The sequence below is a fragment of the Watersipora subatra genome, chromosome 2 (genome assembly GCF_963576615.1).
Source record: "Watersipora subatra chromosome 2, tzWatSuba1.1, whole genome shotgun sequence".
Taxonomy (NCBI): Eukaryota; Metazoa; Bryozoa; class Gymnolaemata; order Cheilostomatida; family Watersiporidae; genus Watersipora; species Watersipora subatra.
Genome location: NC_088709.1, coordinates 28,522,765 through 28,549,871, shown reverse-complemented (window position 1 = coordinate 28,549,871; position 27,107 = coordinate 28,522,765). Strand labels below are relative to the sequence as shown.

At 36.5% G+C, this 27,107-nt stretch overlaps 2 protein-coding genes across 2 annotated transcripts in view; one reads left to right on the top strand and one right to left on the bottom strand.

Annotated features, from left to right (window-relative positions):
• Positions 1–11,913, top strand: part of LOC137388702 (lymphocyte cytosolic protein 2-like) — a 120,672-nt gene extending 108,759 nt beyond the window's left edge. The window contains exons 12-16 of the mRNA XM_068075159.1: positions 1,337–1,924; positions 3,096–3,230; positions 5,891–5,931; positions 7,682–7,918; positions 11,209–11,913. Of these exons, the coding sequence (XP_067931260.1) occupies positions 1,337–1,924; positions 3,096–3,230; positions 5,891–5,931; positions 7,682–7,918; positions 11,209–11,319 (1,112 nt within the window). The 3' untranslated portion in view covers positions 11,320–11,913. The remainder of the gene's footprint in view (positions 1–1,336; positions 1,925–3,095; positions 3,231–5,890; positions 5,932–7,681; positions 7,919–11,208) is intronic.
• A 116-nt stretch (positions 11,914–12,029) lies between these two features.
• On the bottom strand, positions 12,030–27,095 carry LOC137388703 (zinc transporter ZIP13-like). Its single transcript, XM_068075160.1, has 8 exons — positions 26,672–27,095; positions 26,060–26,164; positions 25,683–25,819; positions 22,969–23,223; positions 20,585–20,674; positions 16,387–16,500; positions 14,527–14,696; positions 12,030–12,757 (listed from the first exon to the last, which is right to left on the bottom strand). The coding sequence occupies exons 1-8, from the start codon at positions 27,021–27,023 to the stop codon at positions 12,679–12,681; spliced, it is 1,302 nt and encodes a 433-aa protein (XP_067931261.1). The 5' UTR covers positions 27,024–27,095; the 3' UTR covers positions 12,030–12,678.
• Positions 27,096–27,107: the final 12 nt, after the last annotated feature.

The window sequence follows — 27,107 nt, the reverse complement described above, 5'->3', positions numbered from 1 at the left end:
ATTATCAGTCATACATAAGGCTATATTATCAGTCATACATAAGGCTATATTATCAGTCATACATAAGACTATATTATCAGTCATACATAAGGCTATATTATCAGTCATACATAAGGTTATATTATCAGTCATACATAAGGCTATATTATCAGTCATACATAAGGCTATATTATCAGTCATACATAAGGCTATATTATCAGTCATACATAAGGCTATATTATCAGTCATACATAAGGCTATATTATCAGTCATACATAAGGCTATATTATCAGTCATACATAAGGCTATATTATCAGTCATACATAAGGCTATATTATCAGTCATACATAAGGCTATATTATCAGTCATACATAAGGCTATATTATCAGTCATACATAAGGCTATATTATCAGTCATACATAAGGCTATATTATCAGTCATACATAAGGCTATATTATCAGTCATACATAAGGCTATATTATCAGTCATACATAAGGCTATATTATCAGTCATACATAAGACTATATTATCAGTCATACATAAGGCTATATTATCAGTCATACATAAGGCTATATTATCAGTCATACATAAGGCTATATTATCAGTCACACATAAGGCTATATTATCAGTCATACATAAGGCTATATTATCAGTCATACATAAGGCTATATTATCAGTCACACATAAGGCTATATTATCAGTCATACATAAGGCTATATTATCAGTCATACATAAGGCTATATTATCAGTCATACATAAGGCTATATTATCAGTCATACATAAGGCTATATTATCAGTCCATCTGTTAAAAAGAAACTTACACAAAGATTTAGTAGATTTTATGAGAACGTATTTTTATTATTTTATCATTTACGATTGTTTTTTATGTTTGAGGTGATCTGATGGCCAGCATGTTTCAAGAATAAAATCAATAAAACTTGATCGTAGTTAAAATGTTCATATTAAGTTAAAGTGTAATTATGACGTCTATACTGTAGTTACACCGAGACTAACAGAATAGATACCAACTATCGCAACAATAACAAGTAATGACGTCATTTCGCACATATTTTTTTCTGAGCCTTTGTTCTGACTATGATTAGGTTTTATTGCTTGTAACTTTTGTGAAACATTCTGGCGGTCAGATCACTTCAAACATAGAAACAATCGCAAATGATAGAAAAATACTGTTACTTTCTGATAAAATTTACTAAAATTTCTTACAAGTTCATCTTTCAGTGTTAAAAAAAAGGTCTTCACTGTATAAATGCAATATGTTCACTTTACGTATCAGAACGAAAAGTAACAATTATTTTCTATTTTTTGTTATGGTTGCTTTGTTTTATCGCACATGAAGCGGAGACGAAACGAGCCGGTGCAGGGAGAAATCAGTACCCTCTGGTTGTTTTGCCAGTTACAAAGAAAAAGGTTATACCGAGTTATACTGACCATCAGCTACAGTCACCACCAAATAGCAGCAGCGATTACCCAAGTAGTCCTGCACCAACCATCCCAGTCGCTAAACCCCCAACTGTACAGAAGAATTCAAGCCTTGCTGCCCCCACTCCTCCTAATCGCCCCTCCTCTCACAACACCTTTTCTAGTTCACCGTCATCAAGCTCAACCCCGTCGCCCACACCTGACGTATCCGGAATGTCAATAAAAGAAAGAACGAAATTGCTGCAAGCTAAGGGCAGCTCAGCACTGACTCAAGGGCCAGAGTTTGGCAAGAAACACGGGAATATGATGGCTGAAATGATGGCAAAACAAAATGAAAGGAAGAATCCGTTGTTGTTGAATAACACCAAAGGTGGCAACCATTTCACTGGCAAGCATACAACCTCGAGCGAACCTTTTTCTCACCATGTGCCATCTACCAAACCTCCGCCTCACCATGTGCCATCTACCAAACCTCTGCCTCCTTCTAAGCTTCCACCGTCACCAGGTGATTTATGTTCTGTTGGTCAATCTCATTTTATTTTGTAAAAAGTTATGTTATGATGCCGAGAAAACAAATCGAATGAATTCTCTGATTTATATGCTTCGTGATTATATATAAATCATACAAAGACTTGCATTTTAGGATGTATGTATAACCTTTTATTGGCATTGGTAAACATCAACAAAATTATGTTTTTCATTACATGCCAAAAAAATAAAACAAAAAACAACAACAACAGAAAAGAAAAAAGAGAAATTAGGAATTATTGAGTGAATTAAAAAGGGTTTTAAAAGTTGGTAATCTAATAGTATTACGGAGTATTTTCTAATATCAGTGTGTCCATCTTGTTAAAGCTTCATAATAGATGATTTTTATGCCTTTGAAAGTCTTTTATTTCATAGCATCATAATTATTTTTATCATTAAATAATGATAATGTAAATCATGTTACAGAAAATCTAAACAAAGAGGGTTAAAAATCGTAACTTTTTAAAAATTATTTAGAACTGTTTCAACCCCATCTTCTACAAAGCCACCCTGTTCTATGTAGATTCATTGGCAAATCTTCTTTTTATCCACTATATTCTCAATGAATAGCTGACCCATTTTTGTACTTTTTGGCCGAATAATTTAAGGTTGCGCTACGCTAGTTCACTCGAGCATTTTTGACAGCACATGAAGTGATGGATTTCATTCACATTAACCATTTATAGCATTAGGGGTTTGGGCTAAACTCTAAACTAGTGAGTGTTGTTTGACCTTGACACAGCATGATTCACCGCTTCTTGTTGCTTTTTCAGTAAAGTAAACAGTTTAGCAGTCGCCTGATTTGTAGTAACTCTGCATTTTCTCAGTTTCATATGTTTCTCTCAAATAAGGATGTCATAAATACCCTTCCAACTGTTTCTCTCAAATAAGGATGTCATAAATACCCTTCCAAATGTTTCTTTCAAATATGGATGTCATAAATACCCTTCCAAATGTTTCTCTCAAATATGGATGTCATAAATACCCTTCTAAATGTTTTTCTCAAATAAGGATGTCATAAATACCCTTCCAAATTTTTTTAGGAATGGTTTTATATTTAGCCGTGTACAGAACTAGTACAAATAGCTCTCTATAGTTCATTGAATGTGCTGCTCAGAGAAATTTAGTTGGTTGCTTTCTTGTTAAAGGTCCCCAAACGGTGGCTGATAGTGTCGATACGCCGCCACCAATCCCCACCTCGTCTCACCCTGGCATACAGAATCTGCCAGCCTCAAATGGCTTTCATCCGCCAGTCCCTGATTCTCGTCGGCCGCCTCGGAGAGGTTAGTAGCCAAAGTCTACAGATAGGACCGCATCTAAGTAGATGAATCGAGATGGCTTCTGTTTACACTTTCATGCAACCTCATTTTGAGCTTTTAAGAGCTTGTAATCACCTTTCCACATATTTTGCACCTACAACACAACAGAGTAAGACATGGTGAATCTTTTGATACCAAATAACTGTAATGTGAATTTTGTTGCAAGTCAACCTTTAAGGACTATCAATAATAAGTTGAAGATAAACTTACACAAATTTTTAGTAGAATTTATCAGAAAGTATCAGCATTTTCTATCATTAGTTTTGATGTTTGATGTGATCTGACATCCGGAATGTTTCAAGATTGAAATTGGTAAAACTTGATCGCCGTTAGAACGCTCAGATTCAAACAGAAATGCGATTACGACGTCTGTAGTTGCACTTTTAAAATGAGACCGACAAAGTAGAGGTGTGTAACGCTGCAACATGAATGCAATAGTCGAGATCAATAATGAGAGGAACAGGCAGCCATGCAATGAGTGACATCATTTCGGCACTTTTTTTTTTTAAACTTGAAAGTTTTAAACTTGAGACCTCCTGGCACTTAGATCACCTCAAACATCAAACGAAATTTCAAATGATAAAAATATCAATACTTTCTGTCTGGTAAAATCTACTAAAATTATTTGTATGTTTATCTTTAAAAATGCTATTTTGTGGTTACTAAGTTTTTTGCTGATGCAGTAACATTCATCAGATAAACATGTTTTGTCCCAATATTAAAATGGCTTTTAAAAATTTTCCTTTTCATGTAATGCCCGAAGCGCTTAATTTGTTTGTAAAATGACACTGCAAAGGTATGAAAATTTTATCAATCAGAATAATCGATGGCTCGGTTTCAAATAAAATATATTTTTACTTTGGTTAGCTTGTAAAACAGTGATCAGGTATAGGTGTAAACTTGTTCAGCCTCCGATCGTTAGTCAAAAAACCTTTGGCAATTCGATTATGTCAAGGTGAATTAATCTGCCATAAGTTACTCGGATAACTCGCCCTCGGATATCTCAAACACATGGTTAACTCGAACGGATTTGTTTGGTCCGTTCCCACGCAATGATAAACTGCTTTAGATTACTCGACCTTAACTTCGTTAACTCGAAGTTTTTTGCCCAACGGCTACCGAGACAGTTGTTATCGCTTTAGAATATCACTTTATTCCAAGCCATAGAGATAAACAACAACTTTTAGTTGTTCTTTGGCATCATTATTACCACTATCGGCAAAATATTTTCGTTAACGACTTTTGTAAAGGTTTGCAAAAAATCAAATTTAACCAAACATCCGCTTGGGGATAGCCCTCCGCAAGCAAGGAGAGGCGAGGTAACCCTAGGATAAACTTTAAGAAAACTCAGCAAAACTGGTTTTTGTTAAAACGCTCAAAAGAAAAATATGTCTTTTTTTCTGAGAGTTTCAACTGCGATCAGGTTTTTGTTATTTTAATCTGAAAACGTCCTGGCAGTCACATCACCTAAAACAAACAAACGAATCTCAAGTAATAAAAGGAAAATATTTATACTTTCTGATAAAAATTGTTAAAACATTACGTGAGAGGTCCCTTAACTTGCAAAAAGCAATCAATGCTTTTGATTTATATATAGTTTGTATATGTACTGATAAATACAATAATACATGCACTTGTGACAGTGTTCTCATAACTTGAATGTTCTGATAACTCGAACACTTTCTCACGGTCCCGTGTAGGTCGAGTTAGCCGAGTTTCACTGTATATCATAATCAGGGCGATTCTAGAAAACGTCGATAATAGAGTAGGACTTCTTGGCTGGTAAAACATGTTGAGCACACTAGCCCGATGTAGTAAATGAGATGTAAATAAATATTATCAATAATATTAATATTGTTAATATTAATATTATTAATGTGAATATTATTAAATGAATGATATTCAAAACCCTTTTTTTTGCTGCAACTATTTTTCTCAATATTAAGGAAAACACAACACAAATAAAACAAGTAAATTGATTCTTCTAAAGTGGAAAATCGCTAAAAGTCATATTTTTTATCATGAAATGCCCGGCACCAACTTTAACCGCTTTTACACTCTGTTACAGTTCTGTTTTCTCACTTCATTGAACTTTATTATTTGCCTTTGTAATATATAGTACATGTATAAATAAAACGCATATATATTTTTTGTATCTCTGCATTTTGTATTTTAGTCACTTGGTTGCTGCCTTTACCAACAACAACGTTAGATAATAAATTAGATGCTCAACAAGGAAATAATTATCATGAGTTAAATATCGTTTGAAATTTAAAAATTTAGGAAATATTAGAAAAAGTAACTTGATATACTAGAAGTTGTTTTCACATTTAATTAATTTAAGTTGGCAATCTTGTTCATTGTTTATTTACCAGGAAAGTATTTGCCCTTATTATGGTGCACAGGCTTGTGCTAGCTATTCCATTTTGACACTTAATTACCGTTTCAAAAAGTATAGTTGGTTTAACAACTACTTTCTTGCACAAGAGATTCTTTGTTCTTTGTTCATCTCAATGAACAAGTTCCCAAATGAGTTGTATGCCGGGTGGGTATCAAATTGTTATCAAGGACAGATAACTTCTCGATGCGCCGCTACATCTGAGGATGTCTTGTTTTTCTTGTAGGTTCCGTGAGTTCTAACTGTTCTAATCTAAGCAATGATGAGGTAAGTGCAGTTTTCATTATTAATTCTTCTATTCCTTGCTAATATTATTCCACTTCATCACTACTATTATTACTGTTAGTTGTTCCATGGACTTATGTAAATCACCTAATAGATTCCATAGACATATAGAGATTAATCAAAGTTAAATATTAAGTTAAAGATTAAACAAAGTTTAGTTTACCAACCTGCTGTTGCATGGCAACCATAAACAATGTTTAGTTTACTAACCTGCGGTTGCATGGCAGCCATAAGCAAAGTTTAGTTCACTAACCTGCTGTTGCATGGCAACCATAAACAAGGTTTAGGTTGCATGGCAACCATAAACAAAGTTTAGTTTACTAACCTGCGATTGTATGGCAACCATAAACAAAGTTTAGTTTACCAACCTGCTGTTGCATGGCAACCATAAACAAGGTTTAGTTTACTAACCTGCTTAGTAACTTGATTCAATATGGTTACTGACTCTTCCATCGAGTGAGTTATATGTGTACATATGATAAGGACCTTTCGTTTAGTGATTACATCTTTTGATGGAAGTTAGCTCATCTTTCCTTTGGTTATGTCTGGCTGAGTATTCTATTAGTTGAATATCTATTACTACTCCCATGGGACAAACCCAGCTATTCTAAGTCACATAGTTCTGGCAATAGCTTTTTAGAATCTACACGCATTGTAGTTGTGTCTTCTTGCCTTCTTGGCTCATTGATTTATTCCAAGAGTTTGCAGTTGCGATATGGTAGATTGCTTTACTCATTCTTGCAGCATTGTTAGGCCATCTTCAGGAACAAAACATACGTAACATTGGAGCCCCATTGTAACATGACTGCAAATAGATGAGTCTTTGATTTGCATATATTTTTTTAATTCGTTGTTTGCTATTATTCCACTTTGTACTCATCCCCATTTGTTCAAAGCTATGCTGCTCTAGGAGTTGTCTACCCAACCAGTCTTTCCATTGTTGGGTGGAAATACTAATATACTGTGATGTTAAACAATAACGAACTACTTTGAATTCGCCAAGATATCCATTGTTTTCGTTTTTATAGATTTAACCAGTTAGTTCCGAGTCAAATCTGTCAAAGCTAAATATTTTTAAAAAACTTAAAATATATAAAATCTAAATATTTTCTTAAAAGTTATTTAAATGCACGTCAACTCACACTTCAACTAGAAATGTCACAACATACAGATATCAAGTTTGGTCAGCGCTGACCATTTTCACATCGGTATAATCAAATACTATAACAAACACTCCACAACTTACTGAAATTGATTAAAAAATGCTGCGTGAGCAATAGAGCAACTTTTGAACAATAATGGTGGCCTTGAAAAGGGCTATTAGAGTATAAAACTGATCAAATCGCACTAGCAGTCTGCAGAGCATTTTAATCACTTAATGCAATCCAACCAGCATTTAACCATGTTTCTGCATAGCAAAACAAAGGTGAGAAAACTCCTTTTGCAATGATGTATAGTTTGTGGCAGTCTGTGGTGAAAAAAATGTTGGTTATAAACTGCAAACTTTGCGGGAAAGTGCAGGCCGTTCATTATGTTTTAACATCACTGTATATTATACAATTTTATTACGTGTTTTTGACCATTTTATTAGACCGAATTATTTTAGGGTGGTGGTTTCAGTATCACTGTTTATGTTCATTCTTTCTACAGGAATTTAAACAAGAAACTAATAGAACATATCTGGTATTCTTTTGATAACATCGTATTCTATGCTCTACCTTGTAACCCCCAGGACCGAGGCTTGTACGGCTACTCGTGGTATCGCTCAGACATGGACAGAACGCAGTCTATGGCTCAGTTAAAGAAGCGGGCCGGGGTTAGGGGAGCCTTTCTGGTAAGGAAGAGTGCGAAGGATCCGAGCAAACCATACACACTTGACGTTTTATATGACGAGCACGAATTTCACATACCACTGCGTAAAAGGAAGGATGGGCATTTCGCTATGGGTACTGCTCAAGCTAATGAAGATGTAAGTTACAGTTATTTGATAAATAAGAGTTGTCTAACCACACTTGTGGATTAAAATTGTAAATTTAGACTAGAAAATGATGAATAATGGACTGTCTACTGTGAGGAATAGGAGTTGTCTAACCACACTTATAGATTTCTGTTTATAATGAGGCTATATTAACTGTAAATTTAGACTAGTAACCAATAAATAATTCTATTGATTTATTTGGCTTTAAATGCAGGCTAGCAAATGTATAGCTCTGAGTTTCCGTTAGATATAACTACGTGGTAGGAGGTGGATAGCGCTGTTGAAATCAGATGCATGGTTCTGTTGTTTTGATTAAGTATTAATAAAGACTCACACCAGAAGTAAAGCTCTACTGGTTTCATGTGTAAATAATGGATAGAAAACATTGGTGATGTTTAAATAGTAACTCATTTTAGCTGATCTGAAGATCTTTTATATACTACAATTCAAGATCATTACAATAATTTCCTCACAGTTTTACTGGAAACATGTGGACATAGTTACTCAATAGGGTTCATTGTAATACATAATTGTGATGGTTTATTAAGAGGCGACAACTCCAATAAGCTCTCATACAACTAAAAGCTCTATGAAAGGTTGACTTGCAACAAAATTCACATTACAGTTATTTGGTATTAAATTGCTCACCATGTCTTACTCTGCTGTGTTGTAGGTGCAAAATATGTGGAAATGTGATTACAAGCTCTTAAAAGTTCAAAAACGAACAGTTACGTGTAATCGCAGCCATCACGTAAACGCTGTTGTGTAGATTAGAATCCTTTTCCAAAATGGCTCAAATGGGACGTAATTAAACACAATGGCTTCTGTTTACACTTTCATGCAACCTCATTCGTCGAAATATTTTCACAAATATACTTCACGCATTCAATAAAGCCATGTCTAGTGCTCTTACGCGTCTATTTTATCATCATTGTAATGATGTCACTTTGGGCAGTGATATCTCAAAACCTACTATAAAAATGTGTTCTATTTTTTAATTTTAGCTCGAAGGAGTGCATATCATCCTCTGATAAGCATGATGAGCCTGTTGGTCACCTGTGATAGTCGAAAAATGCTGCAGAAATTGTTCGTGCTATTTGGCAAGAAGTATGGGTCACATGATCAGATTATGACTAGATGATTAGACCAGGCTGAAACAAAACTTTAAAATAGCGAGCATCTATATTTGATACGGGCTTTCCGGTAGAACCCGAATTGTTTGTCATGAACTAATGGCTACGAGACGTTTTATATTGAACCTTTTGTTGGCCTTTAATTTCATGTGATAACATCACGTGTCAAAACAATAACCACATCGAGTTGAGTACGTCATCGAAATATGTAATGGCTTTGATTAACTGTTCGTTTTTGAGTTTTTAAGAGCTTGTAATCAAGTTTCCACATATTTTGCACCTACAACACAGCAGAGTAAGACATGGTGAATCTTTTGATACCTAATAACTGTAATGTGAATTTTGTTGCTAGTCAACCTTTAAGCTTTAATGCTTCGCATAGAAATCTTAATTAAAAATTGTGAAAGTCTGTTATATAATGAATATGTTGTATTTGAGAGTTTCAAGCTTTGGTGGAGCGGAAGAGCTCTATAGTTTCAGTAGCTACTCCGTGCGTAACTCTCAGGCTATCTGCGCGGTAGATGGACGCTTTAGCCGTATCTCTAGCCAATAATCGAACAGGTTTTGCTTAAAACTGGATCAGCCGACCATGAGGAGCAGTTTTTAATTTTTGGTCAATCAGAGGCATGCCAAAAAAATTTGTCTAAATTCAGATTTTGCGCACTGGTTTTCTAATGAATAGTTCGTTACAACAATCAATCAGAAAAAGTCCCAACACATCATGGGATTCCATTTTATTATGAATAACGGTCAGTCTCATTTTAAAACATGCAACAGTGATGCTTTCATGAATGAAAATTGGTGTAAAAATGCAGAACTTTGCTTCAATTCTTAAGCTTATTAGATGTATGAGTTATGCAAGAGGGGATAATTCCAGTATCCATTAAATAGTTTACAAACGTACTCGAATAGACAACAGTCAAAACTAAATTTTAATCAAATGAATACATGGATAAACGATGAGGCCGACACAGTAGACCTTAGTGAAATCGCAGGAGCTGCAGAAAGCGCATTATCATGTCAGATTCAGTGATAGTACAGAATGTGTGGTGCAGCTCAAACTGAACTCTGATATAGAAGTAAAAATATGTGGGAGGCGGATGTATCACAATGACCAGAGAAAACTAGAATCGTCAAATGAACTGTTAGGTTTTGATGGTATAACTTCACTTCTCGGACTAGCCAAAGCACAGCTCGAAGGTGACAATAAGTCTATCCATGAGAGAATCTACATAAGTAGTGGAGAATTATAATACAAACTTATTGAGTAAAAGTTATGTACATCTCTTGGTCTAATCAGTATATGGACAATTTCAATAATGTTGAAGGCTAATTAAATTAGGAGCTTTAAATGGGTATACTGACAGTATACTCATATGGGTATACAGACAGTATACTCATATGGGTGTACTGACAGTATACTCATATGGGTATACTGACAGTATACTCATATGGGTGTACTGACAGTATACTTATATGGGTGTACTGACAGTATACTCCTATGGGTGTACTGACAGTATACTCATATGCGTATACTGTCAGTATACGCATATGAGTGTACTGACAGTATACTCATATGGGTGTACTGTCAGTATACTCATATGGGTATACTGTCAGTATACTCATATGGGTGTACTGACAGTATACTCATATGGGTGTACTGACAGTATACTTATATGGGTGTACTGACAGTATACTCATATGGGTGTACTGACAGTATACCCATATGGGTGTACTGACAGTATACTCCTATGGGTGTACTGACAGTATACTCATATGGGTGTACTGACAGTATACTCATATGGGTGTACTGACAGTATACCCATATGGGTGTACTGACAGTATACTCCTATGGGTGTACTGACAGTATACTCATATGGGTGTACTGACAGTATACTCATATGGGTGTACTGACAGTATACCCATTTGGGTGTACTGACAGAAAGTACTGAAGTATTAAAAACTTCAGCAATAAAAAACATTTTATGAAAGACAGCTGTTCATCCATCAGACATATTTTAATGTTTAAGCCAAACCTGGTTGCATATCGCTGTACACTCTGTTACTATTTTGGTGACACTGAAACCGTTTGCAGTAAGGTGATTCTCTTTTCCTGTCAAGGTTATTCTTGTCTTCATCTCATTTTAGCATTGGCCCTCTGTGCCTGATCTAATCGGCTATTTTAAGACGACTAGCCTGGCCCTCACTAGACGCGTCAGTGGGCAGGTTATCAAGAAGTCGACTGTATTGCAAGAGTGATGAAAAGCTACTCTGCATTTTAAAACCAGCCTAACAGTTCATAATCAGCATCATTCAACTTGCACTCCAATATACATCTATAAATCTTTATTTTTTATAGTTGTTTTAGCGTTTGATTCACTAGTGAAAAAGATAAGTTAAGGTTCAAGGTCAACTAGAAATGATGGAAACTCTGGATTCGATAGATTATTGTCGGTTAATATTGTGTTTGATCGATTAGTAATATCTACAGCAACAACGTAATTTGTGCATTCAAACATTTTTCCATCGTAAATCTTCCTTGCCCCTTCTTTTTTATGTGGAATTCTTTTTTGTTCACCATCAGGTTCTTCGACATACTATTTCACTAGGTACCCTATGTCACCTGGTTTGTAAGAATTGGGGCACCTCTATGCAACTATCATTCTTTTCATATCTTGTTTCACATTAATCCTAAGCATTTTTTTAGAAATGTTTATTATTTTGTTAGATATGTTATAGTTTGTTTTTTGCATATGCCAGAGCGAAGTAGCACAACTGCCATTGCAGGGCTGGTTCAGTTTTCAAGACCTCCAGTTATCACGCGACGTATCCTACAGCCGTTTGTGCTAATCTTTCAACTATCATAACAAGACTTTTATTGAAGTTGTGTGCACATTGTACTAACCACCAGCTTTGTGTCAATTTGATGTTAACCCTTTTTGCAACACAATCATCATTACAGCGTAGAATATTCTAATAATATAATATATATTCAAAATATATATATTTAAATATAAAAAGTATCATGAAATTTTATAAAAATAAAGCAACAAAAATACCCATTTCCAACACCCAAAAAACGATACACTGCTTAGCACCAGAGTACATGAAACATGGATCGTACATACATAGATCTTGAGACCCAGAAAATATTTCAAAAACTCCGAATAAGCTGGTGACTTTCCCAAAACCAACAGATGTTCCGATTATAGAATGCTAGTCTGCAAGCATAACTTGACGTCATCAATATGCCAATTTACCAACATACCATATCCTACTAACAAGTTTCTATCGAGCGTGAACAAGGCTTGACAACACCAACAGGTAGATATTGGTGAGGACACGAATGAATAGTGACTCGCATGTTTCGGCTTTTCATTTTTGTAACAATGAAACACAAATGCAGGAACGAAGCAAATTAATTTTTAGCACATTTTACAAAGCCGAGTTTTTTTGCAGCATGACATTTTAAAATTGCACTTCTGATGAAATATGTATCAGAGCTCCTTAATAAAGCAGAGCTTGCACCACTGCAACCATGGTTTAGAAATTCTCATTCTGCTGGATCTGCCTAAGCTTTAACATGTGGCAGCTGGTCAGTATGCAGAGCACCTGTGTCTACCCTTCAAATATTATGGTGACAAGCAGCATAGAGACAACTCCCAGTATAACGCAAGCCATTTGCTTCAAAGATTCCCTGTAAATGAACAGTAGTCATCCGTTAATATAAGCGCAGGCGTAAGCCTCTTAATCATTTCAAGACTGATTTGATGTAAGAGTCCGCGGTAGAACAGTGTTGTAATAACTCGTTTCACAAAAACATGTTCCATTGGACCTTTTAAGAAATCACAGCAAAGCAAATCTTCAGGGTGCTCTTTAGAAACCTATTTGTATCAAAATATTAAACAGCATGAAGCTAGATAGGTGTGACTAGTGTGACACTTGTCACCTAGCCACACCTATCAGCTTGTTATAGTCCTGAACCATTTATAGTCACAGAGCTGTCATGTTTGCCAACCCAGCACATGCATTAACTTGTCACAATCGACAATTTGTACTTTTGATAAGCTGTCACACCAGTCAACCTGTCGCATTTTAAGCCTATTATTTTTACCAAATTGATATGTTTACCAATCAGTCTTATTTGGCAGCCTGCCACATTTACTAGAATGCCTTAGCTACTAGACACTTGCCAATTTATGACACCTGCCAAACTTGCCAGCTTTTTATACATGCACATGCTAGTATTTTATGCCTACTACTTGTCAGTCATGTCTAGACGAAATTTTGAGCAGCCAGTCCTCATTTGTCAACCTACAGTTCAGCTGGTTATATAGCCAATCAAATAAAATTTCAAGGGCTTTTGAAATCAACCCCTAATTGTCCGATAACTTACCAACTGAAAATTTTAAAAAAAGATAACGTAAAAGATCAAACAGTTCATAAGGTCACATACCTTGCAAGGTCACATAGCTTACAAGATCACACAGCTTACAAGGTCAAACAGCTTACAAGGTCACATAGCTTACAAAGTCACACAGCTTGCAAGGTCGCACAGCTTACAAGGTCACATGGCTTACAAGGTTACACAGCTGACAAGGTCACAGAGCTTGCAAGGTCACACAGCTTACAAGGTCACATGGCTTACAAGGTCACATAGGTTGTAAAGCTACATAGCCCATAAGACAGGTTAGAAATCAAGGAGATAAAAATTTGCATAGGTGATAAGGTTGCGTAGACAGTATCATATAGTTCCTAGTCACATAGGTCATAGGTTCGCATAAATCATAAAGTCCATAAAGTCGTATAGTTCTTAGGGTCATATAGTTCATAAGGTCATACAGTTCATAGGGTTGCATAAGTCATATTGTCATCTAGTTCATGGGTCACATAAACCATAGTGTCATTTAGTGCATAAGGTCATAGGATCATATAGGTCATAGGGTCACATAGTTCATAGGATCATATAGTTAATAGGGTCACATAATTCATAGTGTCATATAGTTCGTAGGATCATACAAGTCAGAGGATCATATAGTTCATAGGGTTACATAGGTCACACTGACATGTAGTTCATAGGGTCACATAGTTCATAAGTTCACATAGTTCATAGGGTCACATAGTTCATAAGTTCACATAGTTCATAAGTTCACATAGTTCATAGGGTCACATAGTTCATAAGTTCACATAGTTCATAAGTTCACATAGTTCATAGGGTCATATAGTTCATAAGTTCACATAGTTCATAGGGTCATATAGTTAGTAGGATCATATAGTTAGTAGGATCATAATTCATAGTGTCACACAAGCTTTGTTAATAATGCAGCACGGTCAGTCACCCACATAATTAACTAACTTTTAACTATGATACAAGGGCAAATACTCACTTGGCACTTGTTTCCTTGAGAAGCTCTGGGACAACAGTCACTAAAGCTATTTAACTATGATACAGGGGCAAATACTCACTTGGCACTTGTTTCCTTGAGAAGCTCTGGGACAACAGTCACTAAAGCTATATATATAAATCCACCCGCAGTGAAAGGTAGAATAGCAGAAGTCTTATCCCCAGCCTCCTCAGCCGATTCGCACATGAGTGCAGTAAATGCCCCCAGTAGACCACCACTTGCAGTCATCACCTACAACACCAGATTTTCTAACAAGTATAACCAGCTGAACAACAAGCAGGATGCTTTGATAATAATCAACAGATAACAAGAAACACCGGACAGTGCAGTATAACAGTTGTCCACCCAACAATGAAAAAAACTGATTGGGTAGACAACTCCTAGAAGCAGCATAGCTTTGAACAAATGGGGATGAGTGCAAAGTGGAATAATAGCGAACAACGAATTAAAAAAATAAATGCAAATCAAAGACTCATCTATTTGCATTCATGTTACAATGGGGCTCCAATGTTACATGTGTTTTGTTCCTGAAGATAGTCTAACAATGCTGCAAGAATGAGTAAAACAAGGACTACCATATCGCAACTGCAAACTCTTGGAAGAGATCAATTAGCAAAGAAGATAAGAGGACACAACTACGATGTGCATAGATTCTAAAAAGATATTGCCAAAACTATAATGTGATCTCAAATAGCTGGGTTTGTCCCAAGGAAGTAGTAATAGATATTCAACTAATAGAATACTCAGCTAGACATAATCAAAGGAAAGATGAGATAATTCCAATAAGATGGAAAGACTGATAGAAAGGTCTTTCATCATGTACACAACTCCACATAGGAGCCAAGGACTATGACGAGAAAGTTACTAAAGCTTCTCACCAAGTGTCCTTATAATTGTTATGCGGATCTTGTCAACAAAGTCTAAAGAGAATATACACGTAGATAGCTCTTCACCACATCAGCAAATACTGCTTATAAAAAACTATTTCTTTACCTGACTTATATAATAGCCCTATCATCTCAGACTATGGACCATAGACAACAGGATACAGCTGATTTCTAGGCATAACAATATACTAGTCCATGGTAAAGAAATTGAAGGTTATTTCATATTGACCTTGATACCAAGTAAAAACCATCAAGACTTGCATTACGTCAGCCTGGATTGATCTGTTGGCAATAAGATGCAAAAATTGGAGAAAGTGTGTAAAAACCATTGTTTGGAATTGCGCTTCCTATCAAAGGTATGTACATAATAAATGAAGATGCCCGATTTTGGTATCAATGTATTGTCAATGATGAAAACTATTAAAACCAATCATGGGCTAAGATTGCAATATAAAACTTCTATTTAAAAGCATCACGACATTAAATTAAATATATATTTGTTCGAATACTAACAAATAATTATGCATATTCAATGAATTTTTTGTAATAAAAAAGACAATCAAGCATGCTGCTTAATATATCTGGATCGGTATATATAGCGTGAGTTTTTATGGAGGATCGACAAATTAAATCAGCATCTGAAATCGTCTCCTGTATTTTGAATTGGAACATTTCTAGTAAAAAATCTGCTGTTGGCTATAATTCCCATAATTACTTTTTACTATTGACACAAAATACGGTATGTTCTTCTTCTTCAATAATTCTGTTAATCAAATTCTAACGCAATATTTCAAAATTTGTAATTTATAAAAAGGAAATTTACTATTCAGAGTGAAATGACTGAAGAATGAGTAGTAGAAGATTATTCAGGGTTAACTAAGTGAGTGGCTGGTCAGGAGATACGCTACCCTCATAATCCCTAGATAAGAGAGAATTTAGGAGGCAATAAATCATGCCTGAACATCAACTAGTTGTTCCAACACCCCTTTATCTGGTGTACCAGTTAGTTTGTCGAGTCTATAGCGGTATCCTACCTGAGCCTTGGCGGCTTTCCATCGGTCAAACCCTGACCTCAACAGGATAGCAAAGTCACCCACTTCATGAGGCACCTCGTGCAGTAATATGGCTATCGTTGTACACAGCCCGACCTGGAAACAAAGTTTACTTTTTACTCTAGGTCTAAACAAATTTACTCACTTTAATAATGTATATAGCCTACATTATTTGTCCGTAAATATTGCACATTTCTGCTTCCATCATCATTTATGATAGGTTAGAAACCGATATTATATTGGGCTGAATAAAAACATTCTAGACTCAACAGACAAATCACTACAAGAGTACAATAGAAACACAGCGTAATCCATAGAGTAATTAGAAAGACAGTGTAATCCATAGAGTGAAATAGAAAGACAGTGTAATCCATAGAGTAAATAGAAAGACAGTGTAATCCATAGAGTAAATAGAAAGACAGTGTAATCCATAGAGCAGAATAGAAAAACAGTGTAATCCATAGAGTAAATAGAAACACAGTGTAATCCATAGAGTACAATAGAAAGACAGTGTAATCCATAGAGTACAATAGAAAGACAGTGTAATCCATAGAGTAGAATAGAAAGACAGTGTAATCCATAGAGTAGAATAGAAAGACAGTGTAATCCATAGAGTACAATAGAAAAACAGTGCAATCCATGGAGTGAAATAAGAAGACATGGTAATCCATAAAGTTGACATGATACTGAGCCAAACAGATTTTGAGAAGACTACAAACATTCAAAGTGAGATCAATTGATTATAATGGAATAAAAACAAGCTTTAGAACGAGGCTAGCCATCTCCATACTATAATCATAACTTGACTAGTAGTACAAATATTTATTACTAGCAAGTGACTGCTAATACTTATAGGTCCTGGTATCAACGTACATGTATTGGCAATAATGAAAATTATTGCAACCAATCATGGGCTAGGAATGCAATGTAACACTTCTATTTACAAGAATTGCAACACAAATATAATTATGTATTTTTTAAATACCAACAAATAAATATGTTTATTTTACGACACCTATAGAACAGAATAATGACTGAACTGATCATTTTTAAAATGTGCAGAGACTGGTCGGTAACTCTAGTATTTGACCTTGACCTTAAAGATAAGATGTAGAAGATGTTATCAGTAACACTAATTTATTTTGTTTCACCAAATATCTTATGACACCAGCTGATAGTCTCAATCGGTCAAAGGGCCACCGGCGGCACCGGCAAATCATATAGATAGATCAGATTGAGAGAACGCTTCAAGACCAAATCATTCATACAGAATGGCAGCTATTTTACGATATACTTTATAGTGCAGTCGCCATGGATACGTCAATATATGCTTGAACAACAAATATAAAACGAAAGTTCTAGAACATCTTGTCTAGTATTTCTAATTAAATCTCTTCAATTATCTCTAATAAAATTACAAGGTTTATAAATCATTTCAACAGCTACCAGATGGCAACAGCAAAGTGTGACGATGCAATACCACATAGGTATATACAGTAATTTGGATAGAGAGTTCAATAACCAGCTATGTGATGATTTGAACAATATTCTCAGGCTAAGTGACGGTTTGAGTAATATTGTTCGCTGCAGCTGGTTCCAATGATAATATTATGAACGTTCTAAGTTTGCATAACCCTGATTAACTCACAAGACCTACACAGTAGTTTTTGTCCTTCATCTGCCAAAAATATGTTAGTGTTTCTAGCCACAGACAGCATTTCCTGTAACCAGCAGCAATGCAAACTAGCCTTCATATTGTCTCCGCTCGAGACATCACTCCGCACTTGGAAGCTTTTATTCGATGATTTTTCAGTAGCCACGATGTTGAAGTATTAACGGTTTTCAAATGACAGACGCGACGGAAGCGTCGTTGTTTCTTCAAATATAATATTTACTCCTGGTTGATTAAACTGAAGGATCACTTTTTGTGAGGTAATTTTTTAACTCGACACGATTATTCAAATATTTTATTACAGAAATTTTCAATCACAAAAAACGAGCTTATATCCATAAAACCAGTGTTTAAGTTGACACTGATATGTCCTTCAGAAACTAGACGTTAACTCGGTAACAACATGTCTATATATAATTGAGTATAAAATACTACTTTGCTGACATGAAAATTACTGTAGAAATACAAGCTGGTATCAAATATGAAAACTCTGGAAATATTATTCATGGAATTGGAACTCCTAGTATACAGAGGTGTGGTAAAGCTGCTCCATTACAGCCTTTACACCTTTTTGTGAGCCGGGCCATAGGCCTAGTAGGGTTCTATTAATTTACATAAAAACAATAAAGACAACCTATAGAACAGCCAATATTAGCTAGCTAGGAGTGCAGTGATACCTTGGGATACGAGTGCCTTGACACATGAGAAATTTGAGATGCATGTACTAGGAAAATTCGAAGAAAATTTTTGCTTATTCTGAGAAGTTGATTGTACTAAAAATAGCAGACCGAGTGTCCCAGCAAGAGATGAGCGATAACTTGCAGCGTGAGTAGGAATTTACTCAACTCATGATTACTCTTTATATGGACAGAGACAGAAGTAAACAGATATATGACCTTCTGGTATATTCAGGAGTAAAAATAGCCAACCAGACTCGACTCAGTTGAAAACAAACGACTTTCCTTATTCGACAGGAAAGTTGTGCCGACTGTATATTAGCCTCACTTTGAGCAAACAAATCCTCAAGGCAAATAAGAAAAAAGCTATGACGGAGAAATGCTCGAGTTACTCTGTGATATCTCTATCCCCTTTTTCCACAACATAGGACATGTGAGTTATTGCTATTTTATCAACAGCGGCATGAGGAAGCAACTGTTGCCATAGGAACATAATCGCTACCGAGTCACGTAGTCAGTTTTACATGCGAATACACTTGGTGGACTCCTAATTGACTCTGACACTTAGGAGTATTGTGAAGGTGGGAATATGATATTCTATAGACAACAATGCTTCACTACGTCTTAATTATCCTCTATTCAACTCTGTCATCAATTTAAAAGATGCATAGTTGGTTACAGGGGCTAAGAGAGCGTATGTATGAACAACCTCTGGAAGGTCAAGTATGACGTCTGCTTAATTTACTGCGAGCAGAGGCTGTGCCTGTTTTTATGAGCATCGTATAAACAAGGGCTCTGTGATCTTGGCTGGATATGTCTGAGTCCAAGGTTCTAGTGGCAAGGGAACCTCGACTACTAGAGACATGCCATTGTAGAGAACAATTTAAGGTTTTATGTCATTCTTGTCACCATCAGTGGACTTTTTTTGGGAATTGAACCACAACCTGTTGTTTGCTGGTCAGCGCTCTAGACAACTAGACCACGGCTGCACCCTTAAAGGAGCTAAGCGTGAGCCAATAATAGAAAAGGCCAACAGCAATGGCCAGTACGTGGAAATGGAAGGGGAATCATTGTATAACCTACAGAATCCTTATATTTTTTTAAGAGTTATAGAATTGTGTGTTTCTTGAAAGGCGTGTCACTCATCTGCAGTACACCTCCATATGAGGTACTGTACTGTATGCGGTTTGAGGTCCATAGGCTGTACTTCCATATGAGGTACAGCCCGGTAGGCAGTAAATCAAGTCAACAGAGTGTATCTGACAGATATATAGATATCGAATATAACTCACTTATTTTATGATTATAGGAGAAGAGCTGGAGCACCAATCACTGGATCAAATGTTGTAGATTGTAATTTCACCATGCAAATCTGATATTCTTTCAAAGTACTCCATCTAATGGTAGTACTCTTAGTGGATGTACATAATATAGCAAATTTGGTCAAATGTGAGGATAAACTGCGATTACAGAGGGAAAGAAAGAGAGCAAATATCATGGTAATGCGTCGAAGAGGCCATGAGTAATAATCAATATTCATATCTCTGGATTAATGTTTAACATGAAACTTATAAAATTTACTGGCAATCTAGTCAATATTAAATATTTAACACCTAATATCAAATTATATTTGTTGAAGCCTGTTGTAAAGCTCTACAACAGCGTTATACAGCTGCATCCTGCAACAGCTGTTTATAGAATTTTGAGATTATACTCTGTTGAAATGAAATGCCAACAAAATAAAATTATGATAATTTAATTGTGTTGGTTCAAGTATCATCTCGAAATACTCATTATCCAAGCAAGAAAGGTACATGCACTGCTCACTCACCTTTGGGCTTATTAGGTAACTGCCTGCGATGGCGAGGCCATGCGTGAAGTTATCAATACAATTGGCCAGCAGGTTCAAATACCCTGTTATCTACAAGGCATATTTATCATAGGCATTAGACACATTATGATTCAAGGAGCTAAGGCTAGCGAGCCTCTTTCTATACTGATCACAAACATTTAGAGCCATATATATATAACTTGGTGTTAAAAATGTGAAAAAAGATAGCAAAACGCATAACAAATGTGAGAGATTTAAAAACAAGAAATGTGAGACTTGAAATTTTGCTTTAAAAGGCCAAATCTCATGGAAAAACTTTTACAACTTTTTACATTTCGTTAAGTACGGCTGACTACAGCAGCAGCAAGGCAAGTTTGTTTTACAGTGCAGGAACCTTGTCATGATCAAATTTCCCTTCTAACGCAACTGCCGGTAACAACTCATTCTAGACTTTGAACCGTAAGCTTACAGCCAGTATGTCCCGTGCAGCGCGTCCCATGCTTTGACCTCTAAGGCATGATCCAAGACTTTGTAACCAATAATATTGACAAGCATGAACACAAAACCAAGTTGACTTTGGAGCTTAAATGTTTAAAGATACAAGATGACGCGGCAATACTTTGTATACTCGGTAAGTAAAACAAGCAAACCACACCGATTTACTAATATAACAAATAAAAATGTTATTTATAGCACATTGGCTGGTTTGAACATAATGCTTGGTTACAGGGGTTCTTAAGCACACCCAAATATGGGAAAAATAACATTTCAGACTATGTGCGAGTGAAATATATGCATACTAACTGTATATGAAACACCAACAAATAAAAAGATTAAAAAAATTTGGTATACCAAAGCAAAGCTAGGTAAAGAAAGGAGGCAACATTCTACAGCGGATTACCCAACCTAGGAAGGAGCTTCCATCATTACTCGTAGACTAATAAAAGAGGGCTGGAGTCAATAGGCTAGTAATATATATCAGCTGAGAGTCTTCTCTATTGAGCCGTCTGTATATAATTACCTATGTGCGTGGAACATCCTACGCGTAAGTTTGTTAGTCGGTTAATTATGGTTAACTTCGCTGACTACAGACTCACAATTTCAGCTTTTGGCAGTAAACGCAACTTTTAGCATGAAATCTCATTAATACGCATGATTTCAGTTTAAATTTACCAAAACACTCAAGATGCATTGTGTGTAGAAGGTGGATGGATAGCTTTTAATAAACTGAACAAGGCAAATGTGGGCGAAGAGCTATAGGATGAGGCTATGGGCAAGGTGTTTGCGAAACCTATCAGAAGAGGGTTAGGTGCAGAAGCTAAGCTAAGAAGCTATCCATCATCAAGAATGGATTAGACTGGTGGCGCGTGTCGCCCTGTAATGATGGATGACTTCCAGATGTCTTTAGAGGCTGGTAAAGACTGAGCTAAACGCCATGATGAACAGGAGAGATGATGGACAGGAGAGATGGCGAACAGGAGAGACGGCGAACAGGAGAGACGGCGAACAGGAGAGACGGCGAACAGGAGAGACGGCGAACAGGAGAGACGGCGAACAGGAGAGACGGCGAACAGGAGAGACGGCGAACAGGAGAGACGGCGAACAGGAGAGACGGCGAACAGGAGAGACGGCGAACAGGAGAGACGGCGAACAGGAGAGACGGCGAACAGGAGAGACGGCGAACAGGAGAGACGGCGAACAGGAGAGACGGCGAACAGGAGAGACGGCGAACAGAAGAGACGGCGAACAGGAGAGACGGCGAACAGGAGAGACGGCGAACAGGAGAGACGGCGAACAGAAGAGACGGCGAACAGGAGAGACGGCGAACAGGAGAGACGACGAACAGGAGAGATGGCGAACAGGAGAGATGGCAAACGGGAGAGACGACGAACAGGAGAGATGGCCAATGAATGACTACATGTTTCTGATATTCATATACAGTGTACTGGTAACTAAACCTATGTTTACCAGATCCCTTGATGAGCTTGTAATAGGCAAATTTGGACCCTGAACCAACATCATGACAATCTTTTGGTAGGTATAGTCCAATATTTGGATGACGGACAACAATAACTTTGTCTGGAGTTTGATTGCGGTGAAATTGCGCAGACAGTTCGAAGTGCAGAGATTCACAGCTACATCAAGGGTCTCTTCATTACTAGCTAATAGTAAACCGGGACAGTTAACCAAGAGAATGGAGTGATATAAAACTGAGTGTTAAATATAACAGCAAAACTATGCATAAACAGATGTTATATGTTGGCATGCCATAGAATTGTTTATCAAAGCTCAAGTATAGACCTAGTTTTAAAACAGGTGTTGAGGGCGCCGTAGAGAGCAGCTCAAACTGTTAAAGCAAAAACTTAAGAACTACAGCTACTCACATGAATGCTTTGTGCATCTTTTTGTTTTATATGATTCTCATTTTCAATTTTCTTAATCTCGGATCTTGCAACACCATTGACTGAACCATTCGATGCTGTACTCTTCTTATTGGCTGTACCATTTGAAACCGCACTTCCATTGGCCGAGCCATTTTTAAGAATGTTTCCATTTGCTCTTGACTTAAGATTATGCAACCCAGACTCATCCGCTGACGCTGGCTTTCCATTGAGCACCACGTCATCTTCACCAACAGGCTGTAATAAAGATGCAGCACTTCATGAGAACTTGTTGAGGCCTGTGAGAAAGGATCATTATTACTCACAACAGGAGAGAAATCACGGACAATTATAAATGCTCAAACTACAAATTATAATGAAGCCAGAAAGCATGTCTACAACTGCTGTGATAATTGATGTCTTCAAAGAAGAAATAGGATAGAAAGAGGCAGCTGACGATTTCCACGGATGATAAGAGTCACTGATACGGGTGAAAATATGTGAAATTGGCACCATCAGTTATATTGCCTCTATCCGAGAAGAGAGTCTTTGATTATTCTGGTAATGGACAGTGACATTTGCAATATTATATAATTATTCTAGAATATTTCATAGTTGAACATACCTGTAAAGTTGTATATAACCAGCACAAAAAAATTCCCTTAAAAGCCTATGGAAGCTGATGGGTGTAATTTGGTGCATGATTGCGTGCACAAAATCAACATAACTAAGAGCAGAACAAACAGGGTGGGCAGACGCACCAACCTCAATGCTTATATGACTATTGTTGGAGCTGTACTAAAATGTGAAAAGGTGAAACTCAAGCCAAAGAATATAAGGCAGAGATTGTGTAGATAAAGGAGACAGCATAATAGGACGATGGGAAGTTAGAAACAACAATAATGGATACCCTACAAGTGCCCAAGTTTGAGTTACACCAAATGTGGCGCATAATATATTTTTAATGGCGCAATACAAGAATGCCGTGTGTTTAATATTTTATTGTATTTATTGGACTGCCTAACATCAGATTTAGGAATAAATTAGAACAGGTTGTAAACGTTTCTATTTAAAGATTGTTCTTGGAAACAACTAACTACGTGTCAAGAGAACTGCAAGCACAGGAAGTCTTGCAAAAACATACGATACAATATATGTTATGGTTGGGAATGTTCCTAATGAGATGCATCCTTGCCTTGGTAAGGATGCTTCTCCACCCCCTTCCTTCTCAAGGCTATTTAGCCATAATGAGAACTCTGACTAACAACACTGGCAACTAGGACATCGACGATTGCACTGGATCACAAAGGATTTGAAAAGTATTACATATCTCCACCCATCACATTGTACGTAGATAGCTAGTAAGATCCAAAGAGATGAACCCATAAACACTGATATCAGCTAATCCTTTCTAATCCAGTATTAAGCTAATCTATGTATTCCGGGAGAAGAAAAAGCAACTAGTATTGGATGGATTGGTTTCACAAGCTAAACAAACCCTAGCATGGCCATACTGAAGATAGGTTACTTGGTAGGTGGTACACAGGCTTAGAAACTATATGAAAAATTGGCATTAGTTTGAAACATTTTTAAAAATTAATATAAATTTTTTGGGTAGCTCAATCTTAGGAAAGATAATTGCATAACAATCTTCGAAGTCAAATTTTAATTATTTAATGCATATCCTTGCATCGCTCCTGGCCGCGATAATGAAAATTTCATCGCTCTCATAGCCTTAATAAGTTTATGTTATTAAGTAACTTTAAGTTATTGCATATGATTTTAAGGAAGGAGGACAATATATTGTAAGAAATCATTCCATCCATACAATAAGTCCTCTTGAGTTATGTCAATACAATGAGCTATCGTGTGAGTTCCATCCATACAATGAGCTCTCATATGAGTTACATCCATATAATGAGCTCTCATGTGAGTTACATTCAAACAAAGAGCTCTCATGTGAGTTACATCATACAATGAGCTCCCATATAAGTTACATCCATATAATGAGCTCTCATGTGAGTTACATCCAAACAAAGAACTCTCATGTGAGTTACATCATACAATGAGCTCTCAGATAAGTTAGATTCATACAATGAGCTCTCATGTGAATTATATCCGTACCATGAACTCTCCTCTTGAGTTACAAAAAACAATTCCCTTAATCTGATCAGCTGAAAATCAACTTGTTGAGCTATAAAGCCAAGCTTGTTGAGCTATAAAGCCAAGCTTGTTGAGCTATAAAGCAAAGTTTGTTGAGCTATAAAGCAAAGTTTGTTGAGCTATGAAGCAAAGCTTGTTCACTTCACTGTGTAGCATTAAAAGCACAATTTTAAACATTTTACAGAATAAGCAAAATTTAGAGGTTACTTTCTAGGGCGCAGTTTGTAAAGTAGGCCCTAAAAGTTTGAAAAACTATTAGGCCTACTTTGTCAAGTTTGTCTTCAGCTTTCTGAATCAGAGTAGGTCGTTGCCATGGCACAGAGAGTGTGTCAGAAATACCTTTTTTTCATTGATGTACTTAAATATAGATCAGACTAGCTATGATCGGACGTCATTTGTAGCAAACCGCAAGTGAGTACGACTTGACTCGACACCAATAAAATATGAATGATGAGCAATTGTCTACTTCTGCTATGCAGATCAGAAAAAAAATAACTACTTGGCATGTTTACGCTGCTTTTAGGAAGCCTAAAAGATATGTGGGGGTAACTTACATGTGATTTGATGGGTTCGTCTTCAGATTCCTCAGCATCTTCTGTGTCCGTAAAAACCTTTTCTATTGTCATGAATGAGAGTACACCACAGATCACCCATAAACCCACAACAGTGTGAGCCCAGTGTGGATCTTCAGCTATAACAATCACAAAATAGGAATCAACCTTGAGTCATGTGCTGTTATTTTTTAATAACCTAAGAGCTACTTTGTTGATTGACTAAAGGGCATAGCGAAGCTAAACAAAATACTTTTGTCAACTTGAATCTTGCGGTAATAAAATAAGCTGATCGATGAAGCCATTTTATAGCAGTTCTGATTAACTCTACTTTTAACTTCGATATCAAAATATAACAAGACAACAGAATGTTTTATCACCTGTATGAACAGTTGCCCAGGCTTCTGGAAGCAAATGAAGAAAGACATCCCCTAGAAGACTGCCAACAGCAAAACTCAGTAGCAGCTTTAGGGTTATGGAGCCGGCTAAAATAGACGTGATGATGTATTATGGCAAACTTTAAAACGAAGCTAAATGCAGAAAAAAATTTACAAAAGAAAACTTCATCCTATGATTGATGCTTTGAACACATATCTGCCAACTCTCACGCATTGGGCATGAGACTCACGCAATCACCCCAAAGAAAAAATGAAAATGCGTGAGAAATGCATGAGATTTTTGCCCCAATTTCCACAATTTTATATATACTATCATTGATACATCAATTACCCCAAAACCAAATCTCACGCATTGTCCCACTCTTGGGTTGGCAGGTCTGCTTGAACATATCATTTTTTAATCAGTAAAATTCAGTAAAAAAAATACACAAGTTGTTAGCTCAGATTCAAAATAGCTGTAAGTGCTGTTAACCTGTTAATAGCAACACATCAAAACCACAAATCTTAATACGATGAACTGTAAGGATTTCGAAGAGCAGTCAGCTACTGTCAATCATACTCGAAAGCTTTCACTTAGGTATATTTGCAACTTACCACCATGCTTTAAACTTGGGCCAGATTCCAAAGGGATGATGATTAGTGGTAAAATTCCACTTAATCCCACCAATGTACACGATATGATGCTATAAACAGCAGCCTCGGACCATCGCGAGTCGAAGTCCATAGTCTTCTGTTGGTGATGTTGAGAATCCTTATCACTCTTCGTGACATGTTTGTGTTGGATGCTGTTATCATTCGCATTACCACCATGTGAAGAGGTCACTCTATATCCAGGCTTCCCATTGGCACCAGGCAATGCTCTATGCAGTTGGGGAAAGTCAGCATACAAGCCAACAAATAATATCCCCAACATAAACAACCAAACCAATGAGATTCGTCCCAACATTTCTAGTTTATACTAAACTCGAACTCTGATGTACACCCTTTAAACGAGTCCCATGGAAAAAAGACTGATTACAAAGCTGGAGGG

Excerpts from the sequence above, each read along its gene's own strand:
- LOC137388703 (XM_068075160.1), bottom strand. The coding sequence starts at position 27,023 with ATGTTGGGACGAATCTCATTGGTTTGGTTGTTTATGTTGGGGATATTA. Across the intron at positions 20,675-22,968 it reads AAGATGCACAAAGCATTCAT|ATAACAGGGTATTTGAACCT; the intron begins GTGAGTAGCTGT and ends TATGCCTTGTAG. Across the intron at positions 14,697-16,386 it reads GGAAAGCCGCCAAGGCTCAG|GTGATGACTGCAAGTGGTGG; the intron begins GTAGGATACCGC and ends CTGGTGTTGTAG.